Source organism: Microtus ochrogaster, unplaced genomic scaffold (genome assembly GCF_000317375.1).
Source record: "Microtus ochrogaster isolate Prairie Vole_2 unplaced genomic scaffold, MicOch1.0 UNK28, whole genome shotgun sequence".
In the NCBI taxonomy this organism is placed as follows: domain Eukaryota; kingdom Metazoa; phylum Chordata; class Mammalia; order Rodentia; family Cricetidae; genus Microtus; species Microtus ochrogaster.
The window spans coordinates 4,575,012-4,590,182 of NW_004949126.1; the positions used below are offsets into that span (position 1 = coordinate 4,575,012).

The 15,171-nt window shown below is 37.3% G+C and overlaps 1 protein-coding gene across 1 annotated transcript in view; it reads left to right on the plus strand.

Annotated features, from left to right (window-relative positions):
- Positions 1–15,171, plus strand: part of Nek1 (NIMA related kinase 1) — a gene marked incomplete at its 3' end in the record, with an annotated part of 131,132 nt that overhangs the window by 19,132 nt on the left and 96,829 nt on the right. Inside the window, exons 6-11 of the mRNA XM_013354094.2 lie at positions 1,210–1,277; positions 1,398–1,484; positions 3,174–3,228; positions 5,245–5,445; positions 9,295–9,355; positions 10,594–10,745. Coding sequence (XP_013209548.1) covers positions 1,210–1,277; positions 1,398–1,484; positions 3,174–3,228; positions 5,245–5,445; positions 9,295–9,355; positions 10,594–10,745 — 624 coding nt within the window. The remainder of the gene's footprint in view (positions 1–1,209; positions 1,278–1,397; positions 1,485–3,173; positions 3,229–5,244; positions 5,446–9,294; positions 9,356–10,593; positions 10,746–15,171) is intronic.

Consider the following 15,171-nt stretch of genomic DNA (forward strand, 5'->3'; position numbering starts at 1 on the left):
TCTCTCTCCCTCTCCTTGTCTGTCTGTCTGTCCATCCGTAAGTAGTTTACTGACTTTAGTATATATACTGAATTTTTTCTCTCCCCAGGAGTACCGTGTGCCCGTTCCCAGTCACACCTATTCCTTATCCATGGAGACCATTGTAACTACTGGTGGTCTTTCTGTCTGTATATCTGTATTCAGGACATTTAAATGAAACTCTGATAACATGTGCTTTTTGGTATTAAAACTGGATTATTTGCCTGGTGTGGTAGTCCACACATTATTCCCAGCACTCGAGAGGCAAAAGTGGGTAAATTTCTGTGAGTTCTAGGCCATCCTGGTCTACATAGTGAATCCCAAGACAGCTAAGGCTCCATAGTGAGACTCTGTCTAAAAGCAACAACAAAGTGCACTATTGTCATTTTGGGAGGTGGGTATTGAGGCAGTGTCTCCCGTAGGCCACCATGGCTTTTGAACCTAACGTATAGCCAAGGGTGATCTTGAGTTTTAGATCTCTTTCCAATACCTCTCTGGTACCAGGATTAGGGAGACATGTTCTACCATAGCAGCCTTGACTTTCTGTTTTTTTTTTTGTACAGTTGATGCATAAACTTTTTTTCATAAAATAAGTTTTTATAAAATCTGTTTCAAATACAGATAATTTTCTTTCATTCTGTGGGTATCCATTTTCTTTTACTAAAAAGTCTGTTTGCATTGTGTGTGTGTGTGTGTGTGTGTGTGTGTGTGTGTGTGTGTGTGTGTGTGTGTGGTGTGCACATCTGCTAAGGCAGGCAGGCAGAGGGTAGCAGGAAACTGTCAGGAATTGGTTCTCCTTTAATCATGGTCAGACTCAGATGTCAGGCTTGGCAGCAGGCACCTTAACCAGTTGAACCATCTCACTGGCCCCATCTTTGTTTCATTGGCAGTGTCGTACGGTGTGCAAAGTTTTTAGCTTTAACAAAAGCCAATTTTTCTTTCCTTTCAGTTTTTGTTTGAAGTTATTATAAAAGCATGACGGTTTATTCCTGTTTATAGTTGTAGTTCTTATAGTCTGTAATCCAATTTGAGTTAATTTTTGCACATTCATGGGAATATCTAGTTATTCTAGAGTAATTTTTAATTGGATTAATTTTTCCAAAAAACAATATCTCATAAAAATAACTGGACTGAAATGATGCTTTTTTTGTTCTCTCTCTCTCTCTCTCTCTCTCTCTCTCTCTGTCATAGAACATATTTCTAACCAAAGATGGGACAGTGCAGCTTGGAGATTTTGGAATTGCTCGAGTTCTTAATAGGTAACATAACACCATTAAGTATTGTTTTGATATAATGTCCTCAGTCAAATTGAATCTGCTGTAGTATATATGCAATAACTTATAATATTTCTCTCTTCTTTAACAATTTTATTGTTCTAGTACTGTAGAACTGGCTCGAACTTGCATAGGGACTCCATATTACCTGTCTCCTGAAATCTGCGAAAACAAGCCTTACAATAATAAAAGGTATTTAGAATGACACTTAATACATATGTTTGATTTAAATCTTTCTGTCACACTCTTTTAATAACGTTGAGAATACTATTCTAATATGAGTAATGTATGTGTAATCATGTATATCTTTAGGGAATTGTAAAAGCTCTCTCTCATTGGGAGAACTTGTCCAAGCATCACTTTGTCAGAGTTAGGAATAGAGTGCTCTCTTTGGTCTTTCTCTTTGTCATAGTCATTTTCTATGGAACTGTAGCTAATAGTATAGAGTGCATGCTATATTCTCAATAAAGAAACCAAATTCAGAGGGACACACCAACGTGCTTGAATGCCTCAGCCTGCGATGGACCAGTTTAGCCGGGGCACTGGGACTGATTGGACAGGGTCTCAGGAATAGGTGGGTAAGGAGTCAGAAAACGACAAACAGACACAAGACTCAAAGGAATAACATCTGAATGTGTCTTTACTAGGCATGAGGCTCATCCTTTATATAGAAAAGATTGCTTAACAACATGTATTGTTTTTTTCATGCAGTGCAGATTATTCTTAGAGTCATTATACAAGATACATGAGAATAGATTTTCATCAGACAGATGTCCCTGATGTGAGTCTGCGGTTGGTCATGCTAGACATGGCTTGGCATTAGTTTCAATATAAATCTTTATCTAGGCTCTGAGTTCATGGCATTTTGAGCTAAGGGGAAGCAGTTGTGGTTAACAGTCACGTACTCTACAGTCTTTCTATATTTCTGCAATCTGTGCAGAAGAACTTCTTCTTTCCTTCTCCATATTTCTAACTCCTTTTCAAACCTTCTCCCCAAACCAATCTCAAGACGTTGCAGGCATTTATCTCTCTCTCTCCTATCCTTATACCCTTTTTGCTGAATCTGTCTTAATTGCTTAACTACATTTGCCTTTTGTTCTTTATTTACTAAGCACCAGATTAAACCTGGAAACCCTTTGCCTTGAATGTTCACTCATCTTCCCCCATTAGCATCCTATCCTCCTGTGTATGGCAGTGGCTCATCAGTAGACTCTAGAAACTGAAACACACTGCCTTCCCTTCCAGAAGAAACCAGACTGTTTTCCTTAGAACATAAGCAGATAATGCCAAAAGTGCAAGGGCTCAATGCAGGAAGCACAGCACACACACATCTTCTCTGCGGGCACGCTTTCTTGAAGCTTGTGCCATGTCTTACGGGAGAGATCATGCAGACTCTGCAGGAGAGGGCATGATATCAGCCTACTAGTCATCTAAGCTGCTAGAAGATTGTGTGGTACGCCATTGAGGACAGTTCCGTAATTGAACAACAGTGACCGTTTCCTTCCCTTTCCGAGTCAGAGGTCCCAACCATACACACTGTTCGGTTTGCTGTCATACTTGATTGTAGTAAATGAATGTTTCTCATTTTGTAGTGTCTTTAAAATTGAGTAAAGCATGTTGAATTTTGTAAAATAAATAAATGGCGTTTTTATAGTGTTCTTTAAAAAATTAAATTAATGAAATTTTGAAGTAATTGCTTAGGCAACCCTTATTTTTGTAATTCAAGATACCTGCTTCTATTATCTAGTTTGAAATTTTAAGTTAAAATGCTTTGTAAAGCACATATTTTCCCTAAGGATTCTCTTACTATTTGTTTGCTTTAAGTGAAAAAAATTAGATATATTTTGATATTAAAAAGAAATTTCTCTTTTGTCTTCCCAGTGACATCTGGGCTTTGGGCTGCGTCCTCTATGAGTTGTGTACACTTAAACACGCAGTAAGTAAATGTTGTGATGTCTCCAGAGCTGCGGCATCTTCCGGAGAATGCTTACAGAGAGGAGGTTCTGTTTTCTGAAATAGACTGACTTAGTCTCATTGTGTATCTGCTGTTACTCTATTTTGTGCTCCCACAAACATTGTTTTTCATATTACAAACAGATCTCATTCCCCTTCTTTAAACTTATTTACTATGAATTTGATATGTTCCCTAATACTTTTGTTAGTTTCATTTTAGCAAGTTCTTTCAAAACACCTATATTTAGCTGAGTGTGATGGAAAAGCCTGTGTTCTCAGCATTTGGGAGACTGAGGCAGAAGAATGGAAAGTTCAGGGCCTGTCTGGATTAGCTAGCAGTATTTTGTGTGAAAAACTACAAAATAAATTAAAAGTATTCAAATTCTTTGAGATTGTTATTGAAAGTTATTTAAAGAATTTTATTTTCTGTGACAACCAGAGCATTTTTGTTAAAAATGAACTGTCAATATAGAAAAGGAAAACAATAAAAGAATTTTGTTCAGTGTATTTTTCAAGTAGTGTGTGTGTGTGTGTGTGTGTGTGTGTGTGGTTGTGTTTGTTGTGTTTGTTGTGTGTGGTATATGTACTTGATAATGGGAATATGCATGTGTGCCGTATGTGTGAGGTTGGAGGTGCCCAGGGTGGCCCGAGGTCAATGTCTGGTGTCTGTCTTGATTACGTGCCATCTTTATCTGCGACAGGCTCACAGAACCTGCTCATTGTTTTGACTTTAGCGAATTTCTACCCACAGTCTAGCCCAGTGGAGAGTACAGAACCATCACTTTTACATGTGTGTTCTGGGGTTCTGAACCCACATCCTTGTGCTCACACAGCAGGCATTTTACTAACCAAGGCTCTCCCAGCATGTTACCAAGTAATTGTATCACATGAAGTACCTTTGTATTATTTACAATTTCACCATTGGCATATATTTTAAATAATAGCAAATATGCAAAAAAGTGAGAGTTCTTGTCAAAATATATTTAATTTTAATAAATTTTTTAGGTTTTTTTTTTTTTGGCTTTTTTCGAGACAGGGTTTCTCTGTAGCTTTGGTGCCTGTCCTGGAACTAACTCTTGTAGACCAAGCAGTAAATTTTTTAGTTTTATACCCTCTTTTTTTCAAGCCTGTTTCCTTCACTGATTAAACAGTACTGTATTTTCCAACTCGAGAAAAATACATAAAATCATAAAGCAGTAAATAAGTTCTGTAAGCAATTCCAACAAGAAACAACTGTATTTGTAATTTTCCCCTAATCTTTATTCTAATTTATTTATAAATTGAATTACTCCTCTCCAATAATTTGCTTGTATTATATGAACAGCTTTATAGCCTGTTTTTATTGTTTAACATTACTTGAAGTTTTTTATTATTGTTTTCTTGAGGTATTTTTATATTTATATGAGTATGTATATATGTATGTATAATGAAAGCGCATTGCGTTTATATGAATGCACATATCGTTGGAGGTCAGAAGAGTGTGTCTAAAGGCTGCCCTGAGCTACCTGATGTCGGTATTTAGAACCAAACTGAGGTTCTCTGGAAGAGCAGAAAGCTCTGGATGTGGCCTAAGAGAAAGTAGTTAGGTGTTCTCTTAGGTCTTTCCTTATTATGCCCAAATGTTTTTTGCTTAGTAGTTAACTAGTTGTTAGAGCAGAGGCAGAAGAAACCAGGTCTTAAATGAACATCACTAGGTTGCATAACTTTTTTTATCTTGATTATTATTGTGTCTTATAAAATCATTGTTAATATTTATACCTCACCCCTTAGCATGTTGCACAAACAATTAGATCTTACTCTAACCGCAAGTTTTAATATTTTACTTTTGAAATTTTAGGTCATTAGGTAAAGTTTGCAGGAAGTATGCTGATTGCATTACTTAGGAGAGGATTGTATTTCCATTCCGTATTAGTGGGAAAAGAGCTATTGCTTGTTCATGATAACCCCCATTTCAGTTTCTTTGTGGTTTATATATGTGCATCTATTTTCTGGATTTTAGTTTGAAGCTGGGAACATGAAAAACCTGGTACTGAAGATAATATCTGGATCCTTTCCTCCTATATCCCTGCACTATTCCTATGATCTCCGCAGTTTGCTCTCCCAGCTATTTAAAAGGAATCCTAGGGATAGACCATCAGTCAACTCCATATTGGAGAAGGGTTTTATAGCTAAACGAATCGAAAAGTTTCTCTCACCTCAGGTATGTGTCACCGGTACCCCTAAAGTTAAATGATAAGATTCTGGTACCTAACAGAAGGGCCATAGCAGTCACCACAGTGCCTGGGCCAACAGGCCCTTCTCAGACTGCATTGGTGTCCCTTTCCTTTCCCTTGGTTTCTAATTGAAATTATCAACCCTTTTTGTGCTTCACTTTTCTTACTTGTAAGCTATAAGCTAAGGGATATAGCCATATTGTGGGTGGCTTGAGAATTAAATAATACTGTGCATACAATGCTTAATGTCTAGCATTACATTCATATTCAAAGTAGTTAATATATATCACTACCATATATTATACTAGATAAATATAATATCAGCATAATTCCCATGATTATGACTGTATTTGACAAAATGGTTGGAAGCCATGATTCTATGAACTTGTATAAGCCCATATACTATATTACTGTATCTCATAATTTTTCCTCTAGTTTTCAAATATAGGTACAAAACAAATACTAGTAGAGATAATTGAATTTCATTTGGCAGGTTTTATAAAATATTTTGTCAAGTCAGATGGCATTAGTTACTGAAAAATGTGATCATCTGAATATATAGTTACTTTTTAAGTTTATTGTGGCCATTTATTAATTTAATCAGTATTCCTTTTGTAAAACAAATATGTAACAAAACACAACCCTATTGCTGATATATGCTTCTGGTTTAAGAGAACATTCCTTAGAACAAATTCTTTTCAGAAAACAAGATGTGCATTTAAATAATAATACTTAATGTATTAGTAAGCAAGAAGGCTAACTCAACTTGGAGGTTAAAAGTTACTGTATAAAACATGGCAACAATTTCTGAAATGTGGTGTTTTACAAGGCTTCTTTGTTAAAAATAATTCTTTCAAAGGCTGTTTAGATGTAATGTAGTGTTATTTTTTTGGCAGCTACCATATAACAAACAAAGGCTTTATTTAATCTCACTGAAGCTACCTCCCCCTTGCCAGTGTTGTTAGGGCATAGTCTCAAGGCTGAAACACTGGAATTCACCTCCTAGCAATAAAAGGGAAATTACCAAACATAATATGCAAAAGGGTGGCAGATTATGATTAGTAACAAACAGAGCATTTAATATTACGTGTTTGGTACGTGTAGGACCCATTCCTCACTGGTGTTTTAAGCACCACTTGAATTTATGAAAACTTGAATATTTTGTTCCTAAGATATATTTTCTGTGTATCACTTGTTCATCAGCATTCAACTGAGGTGCTTTGTGGTACCTCTTTTTTTTTTTTTTTTTTTTTTTTTTTTTTAGTTTTTCAAGACAGGGTTTCTCCGTAGCTTTTTTGGTTCCTGACCTGGAACTAGCTCTTGTAGACCAGTCTGGCCTCAAACTCAGAGATCTGCCTGCCTCTGCCTCCTGAGAGCTGAGATTAAAGGCGTGCGCCACCACTGCCTATCTCTTGTGCTACATACAAAAGGCTATAACTTTGAAACAGTTTATGAGCTATTTCTTCTGGTATCATTATAGTAATGTATGTTGTGCAGATTTATGTTTTCTCGCTATGTCACTGCAAACCTATGATCCTTCTGTGTCTGCCTTTTGAATTCCTGGATTATAGTACAACTTTAATTTTTGAAACCATAGTTCTTTCAAAGCCATTGGCCAGAATTAAACATCAGTAGGGCCCAGTGCTCCTCCCTGTATCCTGATAGATTTCCCTGCATGTGGCTTCACAAACTATGGGTAAGCTTCCTTTATTAGGAGTCCAGTTTCTGTCTAGTAGAGTGCTCTGAGGAGGGAAGTCTTCTCTATCTTTGTCCAACATCACAGCTGCTGGTCACCTCTTGAACACTTAGAATGTGACCAGGGTGACGATAGCCACATACTGGTGATGGCTCTTAAATTGGACTGAATTCCCATAATATTCCAGGATCTTCTTGAGTCGTGATTATATGATCTCTCAATTCATATGAACATTTACATAGAACAGAAAGATTCATATTTGAATAAATTATCCAATTTAAGGGCAAGTTGGAGATCATAAAACACCCATTGAGCCAAGCCTAGGACACAATCCTACAGTCTTTAGAGGTATTGAGAGACAGGAAGATCCCAAGTCCAAGATTAGCCTGGACTACACAACAAGGCCCTGTCGCAAAATAAAAGGTTTAAAGACAAAAGGTGGGGTTGGTGTGCCATGAAGAGGACTCAGAAATTAGGTCACTGATAAAGTGCTTCTCCAGCACGTGTGAAGCCCTGCAGTCAATGCCCAGTTTCACAGGAAATGGAACAGATCCCTCTACTTTTCTAAGAAACATAAAGGAAAAATAATGTATGTGTTCTGCAGAGAAAGTGTTCTCACACACTTGCCCTGAACTGCCTTGGAACCAGACTTCTCCTGTTTATCTTCTACTGCATTAGTTCTAAAATATAGCACACACAATCTCCTGAAGGACTTGCTGGGTTCATTCACTACCATCTCTGTTGTGGGATAATCTTTTTGTATCCTGTAAAAATGTCTTCTGATTGGTTTAATAACGAGCTGAATGACCAATAGCTTGGGATAGGTGGGATTTCTGGGGAGAGAAGAAGACGAGGGGAAATCTAGGCATGAGGGTTTTGCCAGCAGACTCAGAGTAAATTGGACATGCCGTACTGAGGAAAGGTAAAAGCTACATGACAGAGTGTAGGATAATAAAAGTATGTTAGTTTGAGTTAAAGAGATAGTTGGAGACAAGTCTAAGCTAAAGGCCAAGTTTTCACAATTAATGAGAAGTTTCTGTGGTGTTACTTGGGGGCTGGAGATCCAAAGATAGTCTGAGAAGAAAGCCTGCTACACATCTCTGTTTTCAAAAACTGAGGCAGAGCCAGAGAAGTCACGTGTTGTTAATACCAGTAGTAGAGATGGTGTTGACTTTGAGACTGAGTACTACTGCCATAGGGGTCTTCAGTAGAAAAGAATTATCTCAGGCTGGAGGTTTGTGCCTACTGGATGTCTTGTCTGCTGTCGAATAGTCTTTCCACTGTGCCTCACTTCTGTGGGAAAAATGAGAAAGTTTACTTGGCATTTTGCTTACCATCAATAAGATAAAAATAAACTCAAATTGAGGTAAATCTTCGTTGATATCATAGTTTTACACTGGAAAAAATGTATTTAAAATAGAGAAAATTACTTGTGAAAAATATAAATATTTGTTTCATGAAATATATTTATAAATGCTGAAGACTCAGTCAGGAATAGAATGTTTTTATGTTAATGAGACACTAAAAATATTTATCCGATGGCATGTTTGCAGATGTGTGTGAACTCATTGCAGGTGGTAAGTGATGCACAGTAAACTTAATGGTGTTCCCAAGAGAGTGTCTTTTGAAGTGACTTGAACAGTTTTGACACAAATGAGGCTATGGATGCTTACAGAATGCAATGATCCCTGCATAGTTCTTAAGTGACTAAGATATGGAAAAGGCCAATGATATACGTACTGTGTTTTAGTCTAGCTTGAGAAAGACTGAAGAAGTAATAAAAATACATTAGTAAGAATAGCAGGGGTCAATGGTTAGCAAGAAGAGAATATGTTGGATGGATTGCTGAATTTTAATTCAGTTTATTAAGATCTTTATGACTGGAAGAAAAAATGCATTGTGGTAGATGACTAGGTTTTTCATTGTGTAGGAAACTGATTTATTTGTTTTGGTTTGGTTTTTCAAGTCAAGGTTGCACTGGATAGTCTTGGATGTCCTGGAACTCACTCTTAGACCAGGCTGATCTCAATCTCAGAGATCCTCCTGCCTCTGCCTCCAGAGTGCTGGGACTAAAGGTGTGCACCACTACACTCAGAGGTGATATCTTTTTAACATTGTTTTTTCTCTCTTTCATTCTAAGCTTATTGCAGAAGAATTTTGTCTAAAAACATTTTCAAAATTGGGACCACAGCCTCTACCAGGTAAATCAGTTTCTGTTTTCTATCTTGTTTACATGAACCCTGACTTGAAGGTTTTTCTTTTGAGAATGTTGTCAAGAATGTTATAAAATGCCTGCACTAAGGTGTAATTCTTTATTAAAACATTTTCCTTTGATAAATGTTTTATATTCTAAATTTTTAACTGGAAATGATAATGGTAATGTGTACTCAGGAAGGCCTCCTGTATTTAGATTTTTCTCCCCTAAAGTGCTTGGGATGAAACACAGGACTTAAATGGTGGTCAACACAATCTTTTTACTTCAAGAAGCCAGTGTTGGAATTAGGAAGGAAAAAAAAAAGTTGTACAAGGAGCTACATGAATGAAATCTTCAGTAATATAGGAGTAAAATAAGAGTATGTTGTGGATGGGCTCTTAAATGCTTTGTGGGTTCCATCACCTTCCTTAAACTAGAGGGAGCCTTGACATAGAGCCCAGGAGGTAAGGTGCAGTAAGTAGCCCTCCATCTTCTCTTACTACAATGGATGAGAATAATTTATGTCTTTCTCTTGAGAATGTTCATTTTGATGTTTTGGTGACTCCAGTCCCTTTTTCTGGTATGCATAGCACTTTCTTTACGATTTTATTAGTTCAGTTTGCTTTTTCATTTTGTTTTTAAAACAGGGTATCTTTTCCTGTAGGTCAGGCTGGCCTTGGACTCACAGAGATTTCTCTGCCTCTGAGATTAAAGGTGTGGCCTAACTCTTTTGTTGTTTTCATAAAATTAGCCAAGTTACACAATTGTAACTTCATAGAACTCTGTTCTATTTTGGTCTGATGGTTGACTGACTTTCTTATACTTCCTAGTTGATGGATCAAGATGTTTTAGAAAAACTTTACTCTATCACATTATTATCAATATAAATTGCTTCTGAATCGCTACAATGACATCCATTAGCTAATAATAATTTTGGTGTTTGTCCTAGTTAGGGTTTCCTACTACTGTGATGATGTATACTACTCTATACCCAAACGAGTTCCACATGGCAGTACACCTCATGAGTGAGGGCATGAACTAAAGCAGAGCCGCATTGTGAAAGTGTTTTAAAAAAGACTTTTCAATGTAAAGTACTTGAAGCTTTGATGCTAGCTAGTGGATAGCAAACATTTGATTGTTGTCAATGATTGTGAAAATAAAAAAGTACCATTCCTGAAGTTTTCTTGGCATTAAAGATTCACTGTAAAGAACTACTGAAAAAGAATTGCTTGTCTTTTGATGCAGGTAAAAGACCAGCATCAGGGCAAAGTGCCAGTTCTCTTGTCCCTGCTCAGAAAATCACAAAGCCTGCTGCTAAATATGGAGTGCCTTTAACATATAAGAAGTATGGAGATAAAAAGTTACTTGAAAAAAAATCACCCCCAAAACATAAACAGGTAAGATCATTTTTCAAACTGATTAATGTCAAGGTCAGTTTGACCCTGTGTAGTAACAGCCCCATTGGTTATCTGGTACTCAGGGTAGTCTTCATCTTCTTACTGAGGAGTGTGGCTCTGCCTCCTCCATCCGTGCTAATGTAGGAGCCTTACTAACGCGGTGGACAGCATTAGGTAGATACATTGAGTACACAGCCGGTATAATACAAAAAGATAGCATTGTAAATGAAGTCCTCCTTGAACCTCTTGATTGTATGCAGAGAAGTAAGTAGCTGTGATATTATTGCTAAAACACCAGATATTGGGTATTTCAGAATTCATAGTCAAATAAATCAAAATCTTGGAACTCTATAATGAATATGATTCATATTGTGATAGTTTCCCACTTCAGAGTAAAAAAATGGCCTAAAGCTGTTGAGTTACATGACTGGGATCATGGTACCAGTTGCACAACATTGGCACTTTTGATTTGGAATTTGAATATGGAAATTTTAACGTAAATCATTATTAGCTTATTTTAGGATTTAGCCATTAAATAGGTAAGAGGAATATAGTATAGGAGTGGCAAATACAGAAATCAGCTGCTACTCCTAGTACATTCAAAGAACAAAAATGTGAAAACTCCCCAACTCCATCTATGAAGTTAATTCAGATCTTATGGACGGGGAATAGCTGTTAAGCCTATTTGTGGTGATGTCCACTGAGTTCCCACAGCCTGGCACTGGCCAAGAGAAAGCTATCTACCACAGAACTGAAGCCCACTGGGAAGTTGTACCAAGAAAGCACCTAGGGAGCTGACAAACTCTGAGGAGCCTTCTGGAGGCAAGCAGAGATTGGCAGTGCTGCTGAGCTGACTGGACACCCGCAGAACTCTGTAGGAAACTGTCTTTGTGGTACTGTTGAGATTCAGTTGGAAACTGGCAGGACATAGGCACAACTTTTGCAAGGTAACCTGCAGGAGTGAGTGTCACAGGTCCCCACATGCTGCAATAGCAGAAAGGGACACTGAGCAGAGCAGGAGATGCTCTTTCCTTCTGTAGTGTGTCTCCAGCAGCCTCTGTGATAGTGCAGGCTTTGTACAGGGGGTGTAACTGGCACGCTGGCTTTATCATTTGTTGATTCTGTTTATTCAGCTATCAAACACACCATCATATCCTTTTCTCTCTCTTTGGTCATGAAAGGAAACCTAGGACCGAAGACTTTCTCTATTTCTTTGTCTTTAAATCCTCTAAGATTCTGATCATCCCCTAATCTTCCACCTCAATATTTCTGATGTTTGTTTGTTTGTTTGTTTGTTTGAGACAGGGTTTCTCTGTAGCCTTGGCTGTGTGTTGAAACTTTCTCTGTAGACTAGGCTGTCTAGACTCATAGAGATTTGCCTGTCTCTGCCTCACAAGTGCTGGGATTAAAGGCTTGTGCCACCACCACCCAGCTAATTGTAAACTTTATTAATTGCACCAGAGAATATCTTTGTAAAGTCAGTTATAAAGAAAAAAGAATTTTCATTAAATATTTTTTTCATGTAAAAAAGACCCATAGCTTGCTAAGATCATTCAATACTAGCTTTCGAGACCCTGAAACTTAATTTCCTTAGCTTCGTATTATAACCAAGGAATTAAAATCATTAGAGGATCATTAGAAACAGGCTCATTGAATTAAAAACTTATATACTGTGTCCATGAAAAGAACATTCAGTGGCAACGTCTTGTCTTGCCACCTAAGTTCCATGCTCATGCTTAGGTGATAAAACCGCTCAAGATCCCCCCTTTTCTATTGTTCTCATCTGATGTGATGCTCCAAGGTTCTCTGCAGATCAGCTAAATTGGACCTGATTCTCCCTCCTATGCACTTTGTCCTTTGTTTGTTTGTTTGATCTGTTCTCTCGCCTTCTCTTGAGTGTTTTTTTTTCCTTGCCCTTTGTAGGCACAACTCACATCAATACTGCACTGTTTTGTTGGAAACCCTTGCTAGGTAAAATGAGATCACATGCTAACACCCTCACCTCCTACAGTTCTACTGTGGAAACAAAAACAGGGCAAGGGGTGGGGGGTAAATAAAGGAGCCACTTGTCCGTGATGAGTGCTCTAACTTTAGCTTCTGGATTAACAAATAGAATACTGGCATCGTGGCCAGGGACATTATCACATTGGCAGCAGTGGCATTTGTATTTAAAGTTTCCACTGACCAATGGAGATAAGAAATGCCACCTTTTTTTTTTATCTTTCTCCTGATTGTATCTCCTGCCCTCCCAAAAAGAAATAGGACCTGCTTCCTTAGCAGAACTTCAGTACCTTGTGTGTATCCTTTTATTGTTATGCTTATAAGGAGTGTGATCTCTTTGAAGTGAAGGGCCTTGATATACATGTTTGCACAAAATTGTTTTTTTAATGAATAAACAATTGAATAGATTAAATTTCTATCAGGAAAGCAATGCTCTTTATTTCCTAACCATACTAAATAGGGTGAAAGGACAGATAAAAACCCTTTTAGGAACAAGTAAACAAGTGTTCTTTGAGATATTTTTTCATGTGTGTGGTATATACATGTATATGTGTACAAGTGGCCAGCCATCAACCTCGGGTGCTTTCTGTCACTCTTCGCTTTATTTTTTGAGATGTGGTCTCTCAGAAACCCAGGAGCTCACTACTTTGACTAGGTTCACTAGCCAATAGCTCCTGTAGTTACGGATGAGCACCAGCAAGGCTGGCTCTTATGTGAGTACTGTGGACTTACTAAGACCAAACTTAGGTCTTCATGCTAGGTAGGCACCTTACCTTCTGAGTCATTTCCCCATCCAGAGGTTTATTGTTAATGCTTTACAGCAACTACTTTACTGTGGTGCAATAAATAAAACACTGCTTTTGAAATAGATTTTTTTTTTGCATACATACCAAATTTGGTTTCTAGTGAAGCAGGTTGGTATCTTAGTGTAATCATGATGTCCTTTTTTCCATCAAGTATTTTGAAAGTTTGAAATTGACTTAGTGTGCTTTTAACAACTATGAAACACACTTTGGTATACACTGCGTTTCTTTAACTGAATTCTATACATTTTTATTTATTATCATTATGATTGTATCACATTTTGACATGAAATCAGTTGACTTCATTGCTACAAATGTGCTTTAAAAAATTTATGTTCCATACCAAAATTTCATTACATTTTTCATGTCTTCTAAATAGGTTTTTAAAATATTAATTCATAGATAATTTTCAAGACACATGTTTCTTCCAAATAGTGTTTACATTTGCAACACATGTTTAACAATTGTAATATAGACATGCATAACGTCTCTGATTTTTGGAGCTGAAACTAATGTTGCCCATGGAGTAAGAGAGGGCAGACACATTATCTTTTTTTTCCTTTGGAGACAGGGTTTTTCTGTGTAGCTTTGGAGCTTTCCCTGGAACTCGTTCTGTAGACCAGGCTACAAACTCACAGAATCCACCTGCCTCTGCCTCCCTGGGATTAAAGCCTTTACCACCACTGCCCAGCGATATACTTGTGCTTATGTGATTAGGTAGATACCACATAGAATAATCACAAAAAGGAATACACACTTGGGCGAACTTGTAAAATGAGAGTTGTTTTTGTCCCTTGGCCACCCACTATTCTGAGAATGAAGGAAATGGTGAAATGAATCCATGACATGGTAGAAACCTCACCTTTGACCAGGACAGAAAAGAAACCAAGTGTATAATCAGAGCCTTCTCATAGCTGATGGAATCAAGTAATGTGCTTCCTTCCTTTCTTTCTTTCTTTCTTTCTTTCTTTCTTTCTTTCTTTCTTTCTTTCTTTCTTTCTTCCTTTCTTTCTTTCTTTCTTTTTTTCTTTTCTTCAGATTTTCGAGACAGGGTTTCTCCATAGCTTTTTTGGTTCCTGTCCTGGAACTAGCTCTTGTAGACCAGGCTGGCCTCGAACTGACAGAGATCTGCCTGCCTCTGCCTCCTGAGTGCTAGGATTAAAGGCGTGCACCACCACCGCCCGGTGTAATGTGCTTTCTTAATTGTTCTTTTATTTCCAGTTAATTGTCAATGTAAATGGGAGTTTTGGATTTTTGCTCTTAATATTCAAAATGATAGGCTCCATCTCTCATATTCTAAGATGGAAAAGTGACTCAGATGATAGCTGCCTAAAACCAGAAGGGTTTTAGGCAAGGTTATTCCTTTTCAATTTTTTTAATCATTTTTAAATGATTTTTAAGCCAATCCACTGAAAATTAGATAGTAGTCAGTACTTAGAATGTGCCATGACTTATTTTAAAACCTTTAACGTCGCACAAACTCAATGTCTAGCAGAGCAAGCTTGCATAATGACAGAACAGACTTAAAATAGAAAAACATGACTTTATAATGTATATTTTGCAACAATAAAAGTATAAAAATAAAATTTATGAAAACTTAATGTAACAGGAAGGCCTCTTGT